We start from the raw sequence: 20,558 nt of genomic DNA on the forward strand, positions 1-20,558 counted from the left end.
ACAACAATCGACTTTGATAAACATCCATCAAACAGAACAACTTGAGAACTTTTTTGCAAATAAGATGCCACATGAGTAAATTTGTATTGAATCGTATATAACACTGTGCAACATTTTTAAGGTGATCTTGTGCAAACAATTCGAACTGAGGATTTTTTGAAAGTACAGACCCAAACGACAAGAGTCCCTAGTTTGGTTTTGTTGTGTCAGATCCAGCTCGGATTTTATGGCCCCATCTAAACATGGTTAAATATTGAGCTTTTGAAGAAATTTGAGGCTATATCTCTGAAACCAATGCGAATCTTCTTCTGACCTCTGAAGCAAATTTGTAGATAAGGATAAGAAAAAAATATTTGGAGAAATAATGAGCTCGAAAAACTACATTTATTGGCTCTAATTTCAAAATATATGAAAAAATTACACAATTTTTATACATTTCGCAGCGTATCTCCAAAACCGTTATTTTTTTCTGAATATTTTCTTTTGGAAAAATATTCCCTGGGATGTAATACACAACTCTTCGGAACATGTCATTGTTGTAAAATGCCTCTATGCCGTTGTTTTCAGTACATATTTCAACGACGATTTAATAAAAATGTCAATAAAAGCTGTGTTCCTTCACTTACCTGAGGTTACCATTTTAACCATTTGTTACCATTTTTAACCTGCAAAGCGTTCCTTAACCCCGAAAAGTGGCAAAACTGGAAGCAATTTTTAAGAGAGTGAGAGGGGGAGAGAGAGCGAAAATGGCTTTCTCTTCTACCACAGGCTACCAGCAAAATTTCTGCAGGTAGAAAATGGCAGAACTGATTTTTCGACTTTTGTTTGACGATTATTTCACAAAATGGACGAAAAACCGAAGAAAAAGTCGAACACTGACAACACTAAATTAAAAACTGTGAAATAAAAGACGAAAATTGATTTTTTTTATGTTTTTTTCTGACATTGCTGCCAGACCTACCATTTTCCGTTCCTTTACTTTTCTGGTAAAAATGTTCATGAGAGAGCAATTTTGAACAATTTTGTCACTTTTCTCTTTTACCACTCTTACCATTAAAAAAATAAAGGAACAAAGCTAATGTAGTGAAATCCGAAATGCGAGAATAAACTGTTGGTGTGAACTGTGTTTGAAATACGTGTTGTAAAAGATAAGATGAAAAATACCGCTGAAACAACATGAAGTAAGCATTTTAGAGTTTCAGAATGTTCTAAGGAATTGTTGAGAACTTTATTTGGAAGATTTTTGCAGAAGGTTACTTGGTTCAACTTTCAATAGTTTAGCCGATACTGACCAGAATTTCAGCAATTATGTAAAATTTTCTATATTTTATAGATTTTGATGACCTAGATGGAGTTTTTCTTATGTGGTTTTTTCAAAAGATATATTCTACCAGTTTAGGGCTACAATATTGTTAAAGACAGCAAGGCAAAATTCCTATTCGTTTCTGAGATGAAGGCCTGATAAATGCAAAAAAAGTCGTGTTCCTTTACGTGCTAGAGGTTACCAGTTTTTACCACTTTTTACCCGCAAAGTGTTCCCTTACTTTTAAAAGCATACAATTTATATGAGGACGGTTCACCACTTTTACCATTTTCTGCCACTGTTACCAGTTTTAAAAGTAAATGAACAGACCAAAAGTGTAGATTTAGCCCGGTTTAGATGAGGCCATAAAATCCGGACTGGATCTGACAGGGCAAAACCCGACTAGGGTTTTTATAGTCTAAATATGTACTTTCAAAAAATGCATACTAGAAGGTGTTTGCATTTTCAGTGTTGCATAGTGTAATAGTGCGGTTACACTATAGTTTTTTGCCGGGTTAACCCACTTTGAGAGGATTTATTTGACGTTTTCGCTATGGAATTGACATTTGAAATCCAAACCCACTGGCTTAATCCGGTTAAGTGTAACCGGGTGTAAATTGGAAAACGAAGCTTTGGAAATTTACTAAATCATTCAACTTATAGCTCTGTTCCTTTACGTGCAAGAATCTTCAAGTTTTACCACTATTTATTCCTTTGTTTTCATTTCATTTGTTTGTTTTATTGTTGTTACTAAAACAAAAGAAATTTAAACAATTAAAAATTACAGAATAGGCCTACTGAGCTTTAAATTTATACAAGGTTGTGCATTGATGGTAAAATATCTGAGTTTTTGCAAAAGGCGCTAAGCTATCCCAATTTTATTATGTTGATGATTTTATTTTAATGACAAATACAGTGACTGTCACTAAAAATGATGCAACCTGAAATAAAAAATGTAAACGTTGATATTTTTGAGTTGAGATTTTTTTAACAATTCAAAAAACAATTTTGTAGGCCGAAGAGTTGTCTTTAAGATGGCGTACAAAATTATTCCGTTTACAGTACCGTTATATGTACTAAAATTTTACTTTGAAGCATTGTGGCGTTTATTTTATTGGGATAGCGTTTGCAATTTTGTTTTTTCAAAATAGTCTGGCTTAATCCCATTGTTGTTGTTTTAATATTTTAAAACAACTATTTTATTAGTGGAAAAGATTTGGCATTGTTCGCCAAGGGGTAAGGCAGGGAATACTATAGTTTCGATCCACGCCACTGGATCTCATCAGTTCCCTTGTTTCTTGTTTGTGGATATTCTCCACCGAAGTTATTTTTCAATAACTTCTTCAACAAGAAACTTTTTATACCCAAACATCAATCGTCAGCTCGAAGTATAAAGGTAAGCAAAGAAAAAAGTTCAATGAGAAGTTTTTCCTTGGCAACCTCATACAACTCCGACGAAAGTGTCTGCGAAAACAATTCAAACCTCTTCCACTTGTATGTGTCGTCGAATTTTGACGAATGCACACACCAAAATTTGGTTGGTCTGCTTTACAGCAAAAACAACACACGTCGTGCCAGTGTCTTCAATTTGAAGCATTGTGGCGTTTATTTTATTGGGATAGCGTTTGCAATTTTGTTTTTTCAAAATAGTCTGGCTTAATCCCATTGTTGTTGTTTTAATATTTTAAAACAACTATTTTATTAGTGCATTCGTCAAAATTCGACGACACATACAAGTGGAAGAGGTTTGAATTGTTTTCGCAGACACTTTCGTCGGAGTTGTATGAGGTTGCCAAGGAAAAACTTCTCATTGAACTTTTTTCTTTGCTTACCTTTATACTTCGAGCTGACGATTGATGTTTGGGTATAAAAAGTTTCTTGTTGAAGAAGTTATTGAAAAATAACTTCGGTGGAGAATATCCACAAACAAGAAACAAGGGAACTGATGAGATCCAGTGGCGTGGATCGAAACTATAGTATTCCCTGCCTTACCCCTTGGCGAACAATGCCAAATCTTTTCCACTAATAAAATAGTTGTTTTAAAATATTAAAACAACAACAATGGGATTAAGCCAGACTATTTTGAAAAAATAAAATTTTACCGGAAAATAAAAAATGGTAATTTTTAATGTGAGCATTTAAAATGATGCACCAAAGTAATCGATTAATAATTTTCAAATTTTTCGATTTTTTTTGCAATTTCAGTAATCAGAATTATGAAATTATTGGTTCCCTATCGTTTTCAGTAGTTTTGTCAATGATTCCGATAGAAAAAATGATATTGTTACGGAATTAGATTTAATCTCCGTGTAGACGTTGTTTTATTCCCCGATACGATTTGTACCAAATAAAACAGGGTTCGTTTTAGATTACGTTTCTACAATGCTTTATTTACTTTATTACACTTATTCAGAACCGACTTTAATTACACAGCACACAGCAAGTCTCTAGTTAGCACGCAGCTCTTATTTAACCGATCTGTTCAGTTCAACGCTTAAAACACCACTCACTCGTCATTGCCAGTTCCCCTGTATTTATATCCCAAAGTCTCCCTGTTCGAGAGTCCTCTAGAAAATGTCTGGCAACTCCTCGAATATGTACAACGAACACACAGACGCACATTCGCACTAAGCGAACAACCAGACTCACATACATGGGGGATGATCAATGACGTAATTACAACAACAAATAAATGCAAGAAAAGAAGTAACAAACTAAACGATAATTACATGATTTTGGCAAAACAAACAAAAGAACATTAACAAAAGGTAATGTAACGACTAGAATAATGAAGAGAGTTCTACATGGTAGTTGTTGTTGCTTAAATAAAGTAACTGCGTAATAAAAACTTTACGTTACAATTAAAATTTTTAAATTAACGGAAATTAAACTAAACTAACTTAAACCTATCAGTTACATTCGTAACATTGCCTCCCGCTTAAGCCTGTTCGTCCCGAATAGGAACAGTTCCCTCTCTGTGGTATGGGCATTGGTAACACTGCCTCCCGCTTAAGCCTGTTCCTCTTGACTAGACGCAGTTCTCGTGTCATAGTGGTAGCAACCGATTTAGATGGACCCTCTACGCCGTCAGCTTTGGACTTTCGCTCCTTTGGACGTCGTTGTTTTCTCGCCAGCAATCGCAACGTTATGTCTTCTTTCTTCGTGGTCACCCTCCTAAGTGCCACCTGGTCTTCATCGGACTTTTCCTTCCTTGCTGTACGTCTGCTTTTCGATGGACCTTCCCTCGACGTGCATATTCGCTTTTTCCCCCTCGTTGCGGGATTTTTCCACTTTCCTACGGGCCAATTGTCGGCGGCTTCCACCTTCAGCGTACGGACATCGACAGTGATCTCGCCGGATTCTGCCTTCGGGTGATGTTTGCTTTTTTCGTTGTAGCCCACACTTATCGGTATTTCCACATTGGACCATGTCATCACACGGTGCTTTATGTCCAGGTTGATATCGAAAGCAATCATGAAGTCTACGCCAAGTATAACTTCGTCCACAATATCGGCCACTATAAAATCGAAATTTACCGATTTTCTACCCATGCTCAGCCTTTGGTAGGCCTTTCCATGCACCGTTGTAGTCTCGCCTGTGGCCGTCCGCAATTTGACTCCATTTAACGGCAATACCTTCCCTTTTACCAAATCCGGTCTAATAATGGACTTTGTTGCACCGGTGTCCAATGTCAAGGTACGCAATACACCATTGACGAAGCCTTTAACCGTTAGGTTGTGATTCTCCTGCTGGACTATGGCTATAGAAATTGTGGGACCACCGTTTTCATCCTCTGCCAGCGGCGCCTCGTGATTGACGGAATTCATTTTATTTGATTCACCTGATGTCTCTCTTTCCAGATTCTTGGCCACCGGTTGGTCGTCGCTTTTTGAAGGCGGTGAGGTGGATCTGAGCCTTGGTCGTTGCAATATGCATTCTCGTGCAATGTGTCCAGCTTTACGACAGTTGTAGCAAGTTTTTCTCGTTTTACCAGCCCCTCGTTTCACACGCATTAGTGCATCCTTTAGCGGATCGACAACGGTCTGGGAATTGTTGTCCTCAACTTGCAGCCTCCTCACGTTGTAAGCTTTAGGTTTCACCAGCATCCTCGCGGTTTCTTGGGCCAGGGCAAATGACACGGTTTCTGCAAATGTTCCTATCGGTGCCACATACGTCGCAAATTTTATCTCTGGATCACGAATACCACTTGCAAATGTCTCAATCTTTATGCGGTCCACCAATGGATGTGTCTCTCCTGGATATGCCAACTGCGCCAACCGCTCTATATCAGCCGCAAAGTCTTGTAAGGTCTCATTTGGCTTCTGGACTCTTCCCCTCAGTTCCATTCGGTAGATCTCTTGCTTGTGTTCACTACCGTACTTACGTTCAAGAGCAGCCATTATATCTCCATAGTTGTTCCTAGAAGCGGCGGGAATACTCTGTAATACGTCAGCAGCATCACCCTTCAATGCCATAAGGAGTGATACCGCCTTGTCGTTGTCGTTCCAAGAATCTCTAGCAGCCAATGTCTCGAACTGTAATTTGAACACATTTAGGGCCTGTTTATGTATGTCGATAAGAAAACGAATGCGGAAGAAAAACTACCAAATTCGAGTGTGTATTTCAAATTTGTTTTTTGTTCTGAAGCAAAAGAAAATTAAATAGTATTTCAAAAACTAAAGTTTGGGTGTCTTTCATGCGCACACATTTTCGTTTCGAAATACATAAACTGGGGGTTAAAGAGGTAGAGCCGTCGAACACTGGAGGCTTAATTTTTAACGCGTTATGGATAGCTCTCACTGGACCGCCTTTAATTTCCAGTTCCGACATTTTCTTTTCTATGCCCAGAATCTTCTCATCTTGAGCCAGAAATTTCTCGTCAACAGACAAAATCTTTTTATCCAACTCTTTAATTTGTACCTCCATGTTTTCTACTCTCTTTTCAATCACCATCGTGATGTTTTCGAGTTTCTCGTTAATTGTTCTAGAATTTACCTCTAATTTCTCTTCCATGCCCTTAGCGATTTTTCTAGAGTTCTCTTCTAACTTTTCCTCCAATTTTCTGGAATATTCTTCACTCTTTCTGGAATTTTCTGCTTTCATTTCGTCCATCATAAGTCTAGAAGTTTCTTCATTCTTTCTAGACATCTCTTCTAACATCTTACAGTTGTCAGATTTCATTTCCGCCATAAGCCTGGTTTCTTCATTTTTCTTATTCATTTCCAGCATCATCATAGCCAGCATTGATTTCAAATCGTCACCCCTGGCAGCTACCGACGAAACTTCCTCAACGCTGGATTCGCCCTTTGCCGATAACTCGACTTCCTCCTTACCGTCGAACTCATATTCATCGATGTTCATTCCACGGCGTTCGAACTCTTCCAACAAGCGTTTTTGTAGTTCGGCCTTGTTGCCAGTAGAACACAACTCCAATTTACTTAGCTCCTTCTTCAAGTCTTCCACTCGTAGATCCTTAAACTTCATTGTAGGATGATCGTAATCTCACTGCTGACACCAATTGTTACGGAATTAGATTTAACTAATCTCCGTGTAGACGTTGTTTTATTCCCCGATACGATTTGTACCAAATAAAACAGGGTTCGTTTTAGATTACGTTTCTACAATGCTTTATTTACTTTATTACACTTATTCAGAACCGACTTTAATTACACAGCACACAGCAAGTCTCTAGTTAGCACGTTTAAAACACCACTCACTCGTCATTGCCAGTTCCCCTGTATTTATATCCCAAAGTCTCCCTGTTCGAGAGTCCTCTAGAAAATGTCTGGCAACTCCTCGAATATGTACAACGAACACACAGACGCACATTCGCACTAAGCGAACAACCAGACTCACATACATGGGGGATGATCAATGACGTAATTACAACAACAAATAAATGCAAGAAAAGAAGTAACAAACTAAACGATAATTACATGATTTTGGCAAAACAAACAAAAGAACATTAACAAAAGGTAATGTAACGACTAGAATAATGAAGAGAGTTCTACATGGTAGTTGTTGTTGCTTAAATAAAGTAACTGCGTAATAAAAACTTTACGTTACAATTAAAATTTTTAAATTAACGGAAATTAAACTAAACTAACTTAAACCTATCAGTTACATTCGTAACAATATTCTTGACGTAATATTGGTATCTTTGTAATTAATGTCCCTCTGTGGGCAAATTGGCTAGAAATTTCTAGTTTTTGAAGTTATTTTCCAAAAATTGACCATGAAAAATCATTAAAGCTGTGTTCCAGAACTAAAAAGTTTTTACAATTTTTACGACTTTTACACATTTTACTCGAAAAAGCGTTCCCGTACACAAAAAAATTGTAAAATGTTCACTTCTCTTTAAACAAAAATGGCGCTGAATGACGCTCTCTTTAAAAACTTTTTACACGACAAATTTGGGCGAGTAAAAAAATAGTAACATGGTTGCCGGCGTCTGATTGGCTGATACGCCGACTTTGACATTTGTTCCAGTTTTTTGACGTATTTTCCATTTTTCCGTTCCCGAACTATTTCAAAAAAACTTGTGTGTGACAACAAATTTTTTGCAGTTCTCTTTTTCACGAGTTTTACCATTAAAAAGTACGGGAACGAAGCTTAAGTGTTATATCCAGAGCAAGGCAAATTTATAGAAGGTATGTGCATGAATTACAACAATTAAAAATTTTACAAAAACAACATAGTTGTTATTGAAAATTAATTGTCAAAGAAAATATTGAATATTAGGGTCGTTCCAAAATTTTTTTCAGGAAACACATAAATGCATATTGAAAATCCTCTAAAATAGAACAAATTTGAATCAAAATGTAAATATAACGCATTCAGAACTCTCGTAGGTAATTTTTATTACACGTTTACGATGAAAATAAGTATTTTATGTTAGCAAATTTCGAAGTTTCAAATTTCATGAGTAGACCCTATTATATTTTGAAAACTAAATTTACAAAAAAAGTAAGAATACAGCTGGTTGTCACTTTTACCTTTAATAAATATGTCTTGATCCAGAGTACGTACAAACAAACCTAATGATACAGTGATGTGCGAAATAATAGAGCCACTGAAGTTACAACACATTATGGCCCAAATTGCATTTTTATAGTGGAACATTATCCCATAAATAAAATGCAGTCTACATTTGTCCAATTTGGGGGTTGACCTTGTATTAGGCAGAGCAGAGCCTGTAAAGGGCTGTGCGAAATAATAGGACCACTTTAGGTAAATAAGACAATTTCTTAAGGAAATTTAAACTTGACCGTCAAAATCATAGGGAAAACTTTAGTTTTCCTTCCTAACATTATTTTCCTGAATGAACCTGCACTAAAAATTAAAATTGTAATTCCCCTTCTAGAGTTAATGGGGCTGAAAACCCATATGGACCCAGAATCAAAGATAATGCCCCATAAAGACCTCCAATATATTGCAAATTGCAATAATATTTGTGATTGTGAAGAAAGTGTGCTAAACTACTATCAAAAATAAGAAAACATTAAAAACCCGTCGAAAAAAGTTAATATTTTTATGATTTTAGATAAAAAATGGGAGGTCCTGTAAGGAATATTACCCTTTGTAGCTCCTCTGCTCCAATAAACGAGCAAATAATGGATTGCTATTAACTCTAACAGATCTAAGATGTTATTTAAGAACAGCCTAAAACAATTTATGGGTACAGAAATCACGAATCCTTAACATAAAGACAGAATATGTTTACACGTGATCGTAGATGAACGCGTGGGTTGGCCTATGGCTGAACATTTTCCTTGACAGGTGGTACAACATTTATTTAACTCGAACGGACAGCTTCGGATATCATTTTCATTCACCACTGGTAGCCTGGGCATTTAATAAAGCTAACCTCGATGTTTTATGAGGCCTGAAATACTCAGCAATAAAGGAGGTAGCCAGAGATGGGTATTCTTCGAGAACTGTTATCAACATACTCTGTCTTTATGTTTAAGATTCGTGATTTCTGTACCCATAAATTGTTTAAGTCTGTTTTTAAATCACACCTAAGATCTGTTAGAGTTGATAATAATCCATTATTTACTCGTTTATTGGAGCAGAGGAGCTACAAAGCGTAATATTCCGTACAGGACCTCCCATATTTTTGATCTAAAATCATAAAAATATTAACTTTTTTCGATCGGTTTTTTATGTTTTCTTGTTTTTGAAAGTAGTTTAGCACATTTTCTTCACAAACACAAATATTAATGATATTTGCAATATATTGGAGGTCTTTATGGGGCATTATCTTTGATTCTGGGCCCATATGGGTTTTCAGCCCCATTAACTCTAGAAGGGGAATTACAATTTTAATTTTTAGTGCAGGTTCATTCAGGAAAATAATGTTAGGAAGGAAAACTAAAGTTTTCCCTATGATTTTGACGGTCAAGTTTAAATTTCCTTAAGAAATTGTCTTATTTACCTAAAGTGGCCCTATTATTTCGCACAGCCCTTTACAGGCTCTGCTCTGCCTAATACAAGGTCAACCCCCAAATTGGACAAATGTTGACTGCATTTTATTTATGGGATAATGTTCCACTATAAAAATGCAATTTGGGCCATAAAACACTTTTCAGAAGTGATTTAGAAACGGTTAATGTGTTGTAACTTCAGTGGCTCTATTATTTCGCACATCACTGTATATAGAAAGTCCTGTATTAGCCAGGCTTGCCCTATATTGAATATTTCTGAAAACTATTTTCAAAAAAAAAAGTGCCAAAATTTTGTTATATGCCCCGATTTTTACCTCTATCAGGGCAACGCCGTTAAAGACTAGTATAACATAGGGCAAGCCTGGCTAATACAGGACTTTCCATATATCATTAGGTTTGTTTGTACGTACTCTGGATATAACACATATGAGTTGTCACTTCTCCCATACAAAATGTATATGCAAGGTGACAACTCATATGTAAAAAACATATCGTGTAAAGTACCCATAATGATTTTTCATGGTCAATTTTTGGAAAATAACTTCAAAAACTAGAATTTTCTAGCCAAATTGCCTACAGAGGGACATTAATTACAAACATACCAATATTTCGTCAAGAATATCATTTTTTCTATCGGAATCATTGACAAAACTACTGAAAACGATAGGGAACCAATAATTCCATAATTCTGATTACTAAAATTGCATAAAAAGCGAAAAATTTGTACGCCATCTTAAATTGTTTTTTAATTGTTAAAAAATCTCAACTCGTTTCCAAGTTATCAACGTTTACATTTTTTATTTCAGGTTGCATCATTTTTAGTGACAATCACTGTATGTCTGCATATAAAGGGTCTTTTTTTAAGCCCGATAGAACTTGAAATTGTAAAAAATAACACAAAAAATTAAATTGTAATCAAAATTTTTTTATTCGAAAGACCAATACGTGACATTAACATTTGAAAATGATTTCGGACATATGGGCACCGCGGCTGTTCTTGACGAAGTGCATTCTGGACGTCCAATTTTTGGCCACTTTTTCGAGCACTGCTGGCCGTATGTCACGAATAACACGAACAATGCTGGCCTCCAAGGCATCAATTGTTGCTGGTTTATCAGCATAAACCAGTGACTTCACGTAGGCCCACAGGAAATTATCGAGAGGTGTCAAATCACACGACCTTGGAGGCCAATTGACAGGTCCACTTCTCGAAATCAACTTATCGCCAAATTTTTATTTCAATAAGTCGATGGTTGCGTTCGCCGTATGGCACGTAGCGCCATCCTGTTGAAACCACATCTCCTCCGGATCAATGTCATCCATATTTTCAAACAAAAAATCATTGATCATGGTGCGGTAACGATCTCCATTGACCGTAACGCGAGCTCCGGCCTCATTTTTGAAGAAATAAGGTCCGATGATGCCACCAGCGTGAAAACCGCACCATACGGTGCATTTTTCTGGATGTAATGGAGTCTGTAGGGTCTCTTGTGGATTGGTCTCACTCCATATGCGGCAATTTTGCTTATTAACAAACCCGTTAAGCCAAAAATGCGCCTCATCGCTGAACGCCATACAAATGACGAAGTCGTCTATAAGTTGCGCGAATCGACGTCTGATTTTCAAAGTAAATTTGGATAATTTCGTAGCGTTGTTCAAGCGTGAGTCTATTCATGATGATTTGTCAGAGTATACTGAAACAAATAAAAAAAAAAGTTTCATCAAAATTTAATTTTTTGTGTTACTTTTTACATTTTAAAGTTCTATCTAGCTTAAAAAACACCCTTTATTTGATGTATTAGAAGCATGTTCACTTCGCCCTAATACTATGTTTACATTTACGAAATCCACTCGATTTCAACTGTCAATTCCATTGCTCAAACGTCAAATGAAATCCAATCGATTTCAGATGAGTTTTCATTTGACGTATACACAATGGAATTGACAGATGAAATCGAGTGGATTTCGTAAATGTAAACATAGTATAAGTCATTTGGTATAAAAGTCAGGGTGGCTGATAACTTTAATATCGCCCTAAAAGAAATATTTACCAGTGAAAAGCCTATCCACAGGGGTAGTGTATCACATAATCGGGCCGTATGGTATAACATAATCGCGCCGTCCCGACTATAGCCTTTGTTCACTTGTTTTTTTTTTTTTTGTTACGAAAGTATCAAATCGCACAATCTTAGGCGGAGAAGTTTTTTAACCACTGGGAACCTCCAATGCCTAATTTCTCTAATTCGGATCAGCTAAAAACTTGAAAATACCTGAAATCGGGCGGTACCGTTATATGCAGCTATAAAAGATTTTTGATAGAGAATTATTTAACCACTGGGAACTATAAATACGAAATAATAAAATAAATAAAAAACTTAAAAAAAAAACAAAACGGCGGTACCGGCATATGGAGCTATACCAAAACGTGGACCACTGCCCGAAATATTTGGTGGATAAGTTTTTGAACCCAAAAAGCCAAATGGCATCCAAATACCTTAAACGTGGGTCACCTACATACATATGTCCACAACTTGCCTACATGAAATCGGTTGACCTGTAACAACTTTACCCATTCTTTATTCTACAACAATTTCATTTGTTTGTTAACAACTTTTTAATCGATAAAAGTTACAGATGCTCTGTTCCAGAACCTGCAAGAAGCTACTATTTTTTACTACGATAACATTTTTTCCTTTATGTTATCGGAAAAAATAGTAAAAATTAGTAGATTCTTGCAGTACTGGAACAGACCAAGAATTTCCATACTGAAATCGGGCTGTACGGATATATGGGGGCAATACCAAAACATGGAACCTTGTTAAGGATCCCTAAATTATGCCCAATTATAGCTAATTCGGTCTGAAAATATAGCAAAAAACGTCAAGATACCTGAAGTCGCGCTGTACCGTTATATGGGGGCTATACAGAAACATGGACCTACGTTCACAATTTTTGGTAAACAAGTTTTCTGGTCACTAGGAACCTTAAATGCCAATATATGTCTAAATGACGGTAGGCCTATTCTGTAACTTTTATCGAATAAAAAGTTGTTAATTTTTTTGTTTTTACAGTGTTTTTAACAACTACAAAACAAACAAATGGAATTGTTGTAAAATAAATAATGAGTAAAGTTGTTAAAAAGTTACAGAATAGGCCACCTGAAATCGGGCCGTAGGATTATATGGGGGCTATTCCAAAACAAGGACCCATGTCCACAATTTTTCAGATCACAAGGAACCCTTAATACGAAATAACTAATTCGGTCTGAAAAAGACGCATCTTTCCAAAGTTGCAGTGTCCTATCTCAATTTTTGTGGATGCTTCCAAACTCAGAATTTTATGCTGATAAAGAATATTATTATTATTCTGAACGTTGAAACGGAGGAAAGACGAAACTCGTGGAGTATTTTTGTTCAGAATAACCCCCATATACTTTACAGTGTCACAACTGATTATCTCAATGCGTTAAAAACGGAAAAACAAATTCAATATACCCTCCATACTATGGTGAGGGTATAAACAGTTTAATACAGAGGGGTTTGACATTTAATATACGAACAGCTGGAATGATATTGTATATCCTGCTGTAGGCTAACCATCTTTGTCCCTTCCGGAATGTTTGCAGTTATATGAAATATGTTTCCTAAAAGTGGATTACTATCTAGTTTTTGTTATTCTTATATGTGAACTCTTCCCACATGTTAGGCCAATATCATTATCTGGTGTTGAAGTTAATGGGCCGATTCCGTACAGCGAGTCGTGTCGCGTTGCCAAATGCAATTTTTCGATTCCGTATGGCAATATCGCCTGACGTCCTCAAATTTTGTCGCCGAAATGTTCATTTACCGGCGACAACAAATTAGCTGTCGCCATACATTTCTACTAACGAATAAAAATAAAATAAAAAAAAATAAAAATAACTTGTTATCGACGATTATCTTCTATCGCTGTACGTAGTGCATTTTTTAAATTTTGTCGCAGAGACGATAGACGACGCGACATGACTCGCCTCGCTGTACGGAATCGGCCCATAAGTTCTCATCTGTAATTAGAGAAATTAACCACTTTTTAACTCTTAATGAAAACATCAATTTTACAAATTTATGATTTTTCGTTTATTTCCAATGCAGTTTTAATTCTAAAATAACTTAAAACAATTAAATGAAATATATGCGACAACAAAACGCTTATTTCAAAATTAAAAAAATCTGTGTGTATGTGTTAGTTTATATGTTAGAGAAACGACCATTTGGTAGCCAATAGTCCTCCTACGCATAAATATGTACTTTTTAAAGTCAATGCAAATTTTTTTTTTAATTTTTGTTAAAACAATTTTTATTTAACGACTTTCGTTTTGTGTTTGTGTGTGTGTGGTAACATAATATGTACATAATACATAGTATGTAAGCACAACATACGTTTCCCCAAAGACTATGCTTATCTAAATGGTTTCTTGTAAGATTCCTTAATAATTGAAATGACAAAAAGTATAATATATGTATGTATATAATATAGTAGGTATATAGAGTGTAGTGTGTGTGTATTAATATGCTTGTTTTAAGAATTAATAAGTATTATTATTCTATCGATACGATTTATGTTGTTGTTTCAAACAGCAGTGCTAAGTTATTATTATTATTATTATTATTTTATATGTATGTATCTATTTATAAGTTTATATTCAATAAAATTTCGTTAAATTACAAGACTATTTTAACTCTCAAGAATTATACTTGTTTGTTTTTGTCAATATGCATGTTATCAAATTTTTCGTTTAGTTGAAGCTTGAAACTACTACTATGTCTGTCTGTGTATGATGATGGGCTGTGGTGTCAGTATTCCAGGGATAACATTGAAATTTGTTGCTCGTGTTGATGTCTTGGCAGCTCTTAATCCCGCTAGACTCCAAAGGACATGGAAATGCTGTCTGCAGCATCGCCGTGTTCATTGTCGTTGTTGAGTTGAGTTAATAATTCAGAAGCACCATCCAACTGCTCAATAATATCATCCATTGTATCGCCACCATTGGAATCTTGATCACCAATATTATCAGATACAGCTTCAGTACCAGACATATTTAAATTGGCCGCAGAAATGGTTTGTTGTTGAACCGGCTGCTGCTGCTGGACATTACCCTTCGACGACAAGGTTATAGTACGTTGCAGTGTATTGCTGGCATTAAATATATTGACGAAGCCTTTCATTGATGCTGCCTGATTAGAGTTTGTGGGTACCACAACTAGTTTACTGGTAGCCCCAGACGAATTTCCAGCAGTAACAATTTGATTGTGTGTCTTTGAGAGTCCGCTATTGGAGGCGACAATTGTTACGGTCTTTGTTACGGCCGACAGATTGGAGGGGTTCGAAGGCATTTGAACGGTGACAGCTTTGCCGCCAAGTGTTATGGTTTTCTGATGAAGTTGTCCTGCCCCCGTGCCTGTTTGTGATGTTATAGTTATTGGCCTGACTGAACTTGTTGCAACATTGTGTATCATTTTGACGCCGCCTGGTGTACTTATTACATTTCTTGCTATGGTTGCCGTCGGTACGGTGGTAGTCATTGTGTCCACAACCGATACCATATTGGAAGACGAAGCATTGGTGACAACACTTCCTGAGGGTATGGCTCTTATACCCGTACCTGTGGTAACAATGATTATTTGTTGATTTGTCAACTGTTGGCCCTGTTTGTTGGTGATTACAAATGCCGATTTTCCCGATACACTTGAGGGCATTTTGCTAACTTGCAGTATATTGGAGTTCTTCATTATAACGTTACTACCACTAAGCGTATGAGGCGATACCAATTTGACAACATTTCCGGGCATAATTTGTTTCTGTTGTCCACTGGCTGTGGCACCACTGACATTACCGCTGAAAATAAACTGCGTCTGCTTAGGCTGCGAGGCATTGGTTAATGTTGCCCCGGTCGAAGACTGTATGCCGGCACCTTTAGCCATATTAATATTGATTTTGGGAAATGTTTGTACAGCGACACCTCCACTGCTGGTTTTAACCAGCTGAAATTGTACATTGGAGTTCAGTGTTAGCGGTTTCTGTATGATATATTGTTTGCCTCCAATGGTGGTTGAGGTTGTACCACCAGCTGTGCCAGCGGCCGCAACCACTTGATTGCCGCTGAGTTGATTTACGGCGGACAATTGCGTAACTGCAGATGTGGGAACAGTGGCACCTGTTTGAGTGGCCAGTCGCAGTCCACTTGATCCAGATGTAACTAGACGTACTGTAGAGTTAGTTGTGTTGACTGGCACTGCCCCCGACTGAACTGATGTGACCACACGTATATTGGTACCCGTCGCCGCTCCTGCTCCCGCCACGGCTGTGCCAGATGTTGCACCAGCAGCCGTAAGAACCATTTGTGAAGAACTAACTGGCGAGACAATGGAATTGACAGCATTCGTAACTGTGGTAGTGGTTCGCGAGACAACAGCTGTTGGTCGAATTTTTTGCAGAATAGTTGTCACATTAGATGTTCCGGTGTGCATTCCAGCACTTTGAGCCTGGTTCAGATTTCCTGCAACAACTGTTGTGGCTGTTACTGCCACCGATGCATTACCGGCTGCAGTACTGGTTGCCTGCTTGATATATTGGGAAACGGTAGTACCTGTTGAATCTAATTGTGGTCGTCCAACAAAATTTGTTGAGCTAGTTGTTGTCTGACTAACAGCCGTTTGACCCACCGCTCCTATACTAGCTGCTGTATTCTGTATTTTAGTTGCCATAGTGGACTGATAACCGCCAACCATACTATTTATGCCCGGAGAAGATGAAGCAACGACTGTGGCGCCAGCAGTGGCATTTGTAGTAAGTGGACCTGTGGCTGTAGCGGCCCCTGCAGGAATAATAGATACCGTTGTTGGTATTTGAATTTTATGAAACTTCGTCGTTGACTGAACCGTGCTGGGAGTATTTGCTGAAACTGCGGTTGCCGAACTGCCATTGGCCATCATAGATGATGGCGTTGTGTTACTGCTAAATGGCATCGGTGCAGTAGACTGTGGTGGTGTTTGCTTGGCTGGAACTGGTATCGGCTCAATTTTCTGGATTTGCAATTCATAGGCTGAGGCAAATGTGGTTGCTTGCCAACAAATTTCCAGCGCATGTGTAGATGCCCTTACCAAGGCCACCTTTACGGCATACAGGGGTCGATCTACATCAAGATACCATAGATCTTTGCAACAAACCTGGTTATTCCATGCCTTGCGATAACCATCTCGGCCAGACCATACATACAGACGACTGTGGATGCCAATCGCGCAATGACCGGCACGGGCTCGAGGAACATTATCCTCGGCTGCTTCCATGTTGATATTCTGCCATGTCAGGGTATCCAAGTTCAGAACGGCCAAGGTGTTTGTGCATTTCCATTCCCTTTCGATGGTGGTCTTGGAATCATCTGCCACCAGGGGAACCCAACCACCAAAGACGTACATCTTATTGTTGATCATGGTAGCGCTGTGCAAAGAGCGTGGAAGTGGAGCTCTTCCTCGTGTTTGGGGCTTTGACCAGGTCATAGAGTCAATATCCAATAGCCATAAATCACCCAAACGACAACCACTCATACCACCATATATTAGTAAGTACAGCTTTCCGGAATTTTTACATGTAAACGAGACACCGGTGTGAGACTCTCTGGGTGGAGGATTGTCGCCATATGTCTTGGGTACAATCCACTTTCCATTGTAACTGTGGGCAGCTCTTGTTTCGAGAATATACAAGTCATTCAAATACTTGGGGATATTATTTTTGGGGTCATCCGATTCATTGGCCAAACCACCAAATAGGAAAATGCGCTCACCAACCAGTGTAAAACTATGACCCAAGCGAGGACACGGTGGCATATCATTGTCTGGAGGATCTGGTTGCATTTTTCGCCACTCCCACTTTGTTGCCTGTAGTTCGTGCAATTCATTAGAATATTTGCCATACTCGATCATGCCCCCAAAGATGAACATACGAGTGCCATCGCACACAAATCCATAGGCAGCACATCCAGGCGGAACATCTCCCTTCATGGCCGGTACAAACCACTGATTGGTGATGGTATTATAGACATGGAGTTCGTCCACAATACCTTCATTACCTCCGCCGAATACAACCATCAGCTCCTTAATATTGATTGCACGGTGGCCATGACGTGGTCGGGGTTGTGGTCCTGTTGTATTCAATACCCGTCGCCAGGAATACTTCTGCTGCCAGGCGCCCTGGTTGTCCACACTGTTATCGTCAGTTGTATATTTATTACCTGTCTCTTCTAGCATCTTTTCACTTTCTTTTCTTGATAGCGGCCTAATTCGCTAATAGTCCATGAATTTTTACCAATTTCAGCTAATAGAGAGATTGCTGTATCTGTTGTTATTATTACACTCTAAACTGTGTTTACAACAGTGTTGTTAACTTTTGCCGGTAATTATCGATACCAATTGGCGTAGTTTTTGCCATTCACACAATTGATAAAAAGCGTCTGCTCGTTTTTGTTGTCCTTTTTGCGAAAGTTGCCCAAATTTCACAGCAAGTTATTGAAAATTTTGATTTAATAGATTTTTAACACTTCGAGAATGTGAAATAGTCGAATTTGTTGGGTTGTAGTTCGACTCCAAATTTTGTTATAATTTGCGATTTTATCATTCATTCCATGCAGGGCAGATGAAATATTAAACATAATTTTCGATTTTCTCTTAATAATGTTAACACTTTTTTAATTGAAATTCTAATGTCACAAAGCCAAAATTATATTAAATTACTGCTTTAATTTTTCAATTGCAATTTTATTACAATTTTAAGTTATATTTTCTATCTGTAGTTTCTTAAACAATGTAGATTTTATTCAACTGCAAAGATACGATTTTCTCACTTTCAAAATATTGACATCACAGATTTGCTGTACCTATCTATCGTCGTCGTATGTCCGACTGTCAAATTGTTCGTGTATGCGAATGTCTATAGAGGCAACCATTATTGGAATTTTCTTTCTTTTCACAGTTGTAATAAATATTACTAGAATCTTGTCGTATTTTGGGCTTTCAATGATTTGTTTAGTGTGTTTTTACAAAAGTTTTCCAACTTTGTTGTTCAATACTGTTTGTTCTTTGAATATAAATACTATAAATTATATAACAAAACTATTTTGATTAAAAGTAATAAAAACTCAACTCTGTTAGCTTAATCAACTGTATGCAGAGGCTGGTTTACACTATCACACTTTTTTAAATGTTTATTTGTATAATTTTCATTGAAAAAATCCCTTTATTTTTTGTTGTTAAAAGTTTTGCATAAGATTTACAACATCAGGGTCATGTAGTATGCATCAAATTTATGCCCCGGCTTTAATTTTAATTTATTTATATCCATAACTGAGAACCTTGTCCATAGGACCAAGTACAGTTCCAGAAACCACAACACATTTACTACACAAAATCTTAAAAAAGTCAATTAATGAATCATCTATGCAACTCTAATATTATAAGAAAATTCACAAATTACAAAAAGCAATACATATGTACATATATCAACAGATGATGTTGACTAGTCAGAGACCCAAACTAAAGATGTTTGAAATACGGCAAAAACGACGAAATCGTCCATACATACTTACAATTTTAATTTTTTAAATATTTGGAAATAATATATTTAACTTTATACGTCCTGTTTTATTTGAACAATGAGCTTTTCTTTATTGGACACAATACCTAGTGGCGTCGACAAATGTTGAATATTTATGTTATGTCAAAATTTTCTTTAAATTGTTGGTGAAATTACAACCCAAATAATTGTGTTACAATGAGATTTGACACTTTATATTTGAACACTTATTTCTTATTTCTAAATTTAGAATTTTTACTACGATAGCATATTTTCCTTTATGCTATAAAAAAACAGCAAAACATAGTAGATTCTTATTCCTAATAATAAAATGATTTAATTACATATTTATAATGATTATTACATTTTAATAAATGCCAAAATGATCTCAATTATCTTGTTATTTATAAAAAAGAAACGATTTCCTATAATCTCATTAGAAATGGATAGTGTAAAAGCATCCAAAAATATACTACCATTTCACAGTTGTAGATGTCAGTGATGTTTATCATGGTACATTGTCAATACGAATTTTAGCCTCGCCTTTCTACACTTGCTGACGCCATATTGAATGTTGTGTGTGTGTGTAGCACACAGATAAAGTCCAGTTTATGTAGTTTATGTTGTATGTACTACAGAAATCACTGACGTTTATATGTCAAAGAGTCAATGCTACCAACATGTCGGACGGAAAACAATAAACTGTGCTAGCTTCTTAAATAAAAACGTATGGATGATGTCAGAAAAAATCGAATAATTTTGTTTATATAACGAAGATAAATTATGACAATTTTTTTCTTTATAAATTTGACAAAAAATTCAAAAGTACTAGATTCTTGCAGGTTCTGTACAAAGTCCTTGGTCACAATAGCGAGTTTCTTGAAATGAATCATAGGTAATGGCAACATCGCAAACACAGAAAACAATGTACAGCGGTTTCGTGCGTCGCGTCACGCGCTAAAAACAAAAACCACATGAAAAAAGTGTAAGTGATGCCAAGTTTGTTCTTGAATTTTTCATGTGGTTGTTGTAACGCGACGCTCAACGGACCGTATGTGCCGACATTTTATATTTTTATTCATGGTTTAATAAGAAAGGTTAGCCAAAGCTTTATGTCAATTTAAATTTTTTTCATTCGAGTATGCCTAAAACTTCAAAACAATATAAACAAACTGTGTATGTGTGTGTGTTGTTTGAAATTTATG

At 36.7% G+C, this 20,558-nt stretch overlaps 1 protein-coding gene across 1 annotated transcript; it reads right to left on the reverse strand.

Moving 5' to 3' along the window:
• Nucleotides 1-13,841: 13,841 nt before the first annotated feature.
• Nucleotides 13,842-18,672, reverse strand: LOC141388620 (host cell factor-like). The gene has a single exon (XM_073958636.1). It carries the CDS (start codon nt 18,030-18,032, stop codon nt 14,649-14,651), a length of 3,384 nt encoding a protein of 1,127 aa, XP_073814737.1. The 5' UTR covers nt 18,033-18,672; the 3' UTR covers nt 13,842-14,648.
• Nucleotides 18,673-20,558: the final 1,886 nt, after the last annotated feature.

Source organism: Musca autumnalis, unplaced genomic scaffold (assembly GCF_047663935.1).
Source record: "Musca autumnalis isolate F117 unplaced genomic scaffold, ASM4766393v1 scaffold_1, whole genome shotgun sequence".
Classification (NCBI taxonomy): domain Eukaryota; kingdom Metazoa; phylum Arthropoda; class Insecta; order Diptera; family Muscidae; genus Musca; species Musca autumnalis.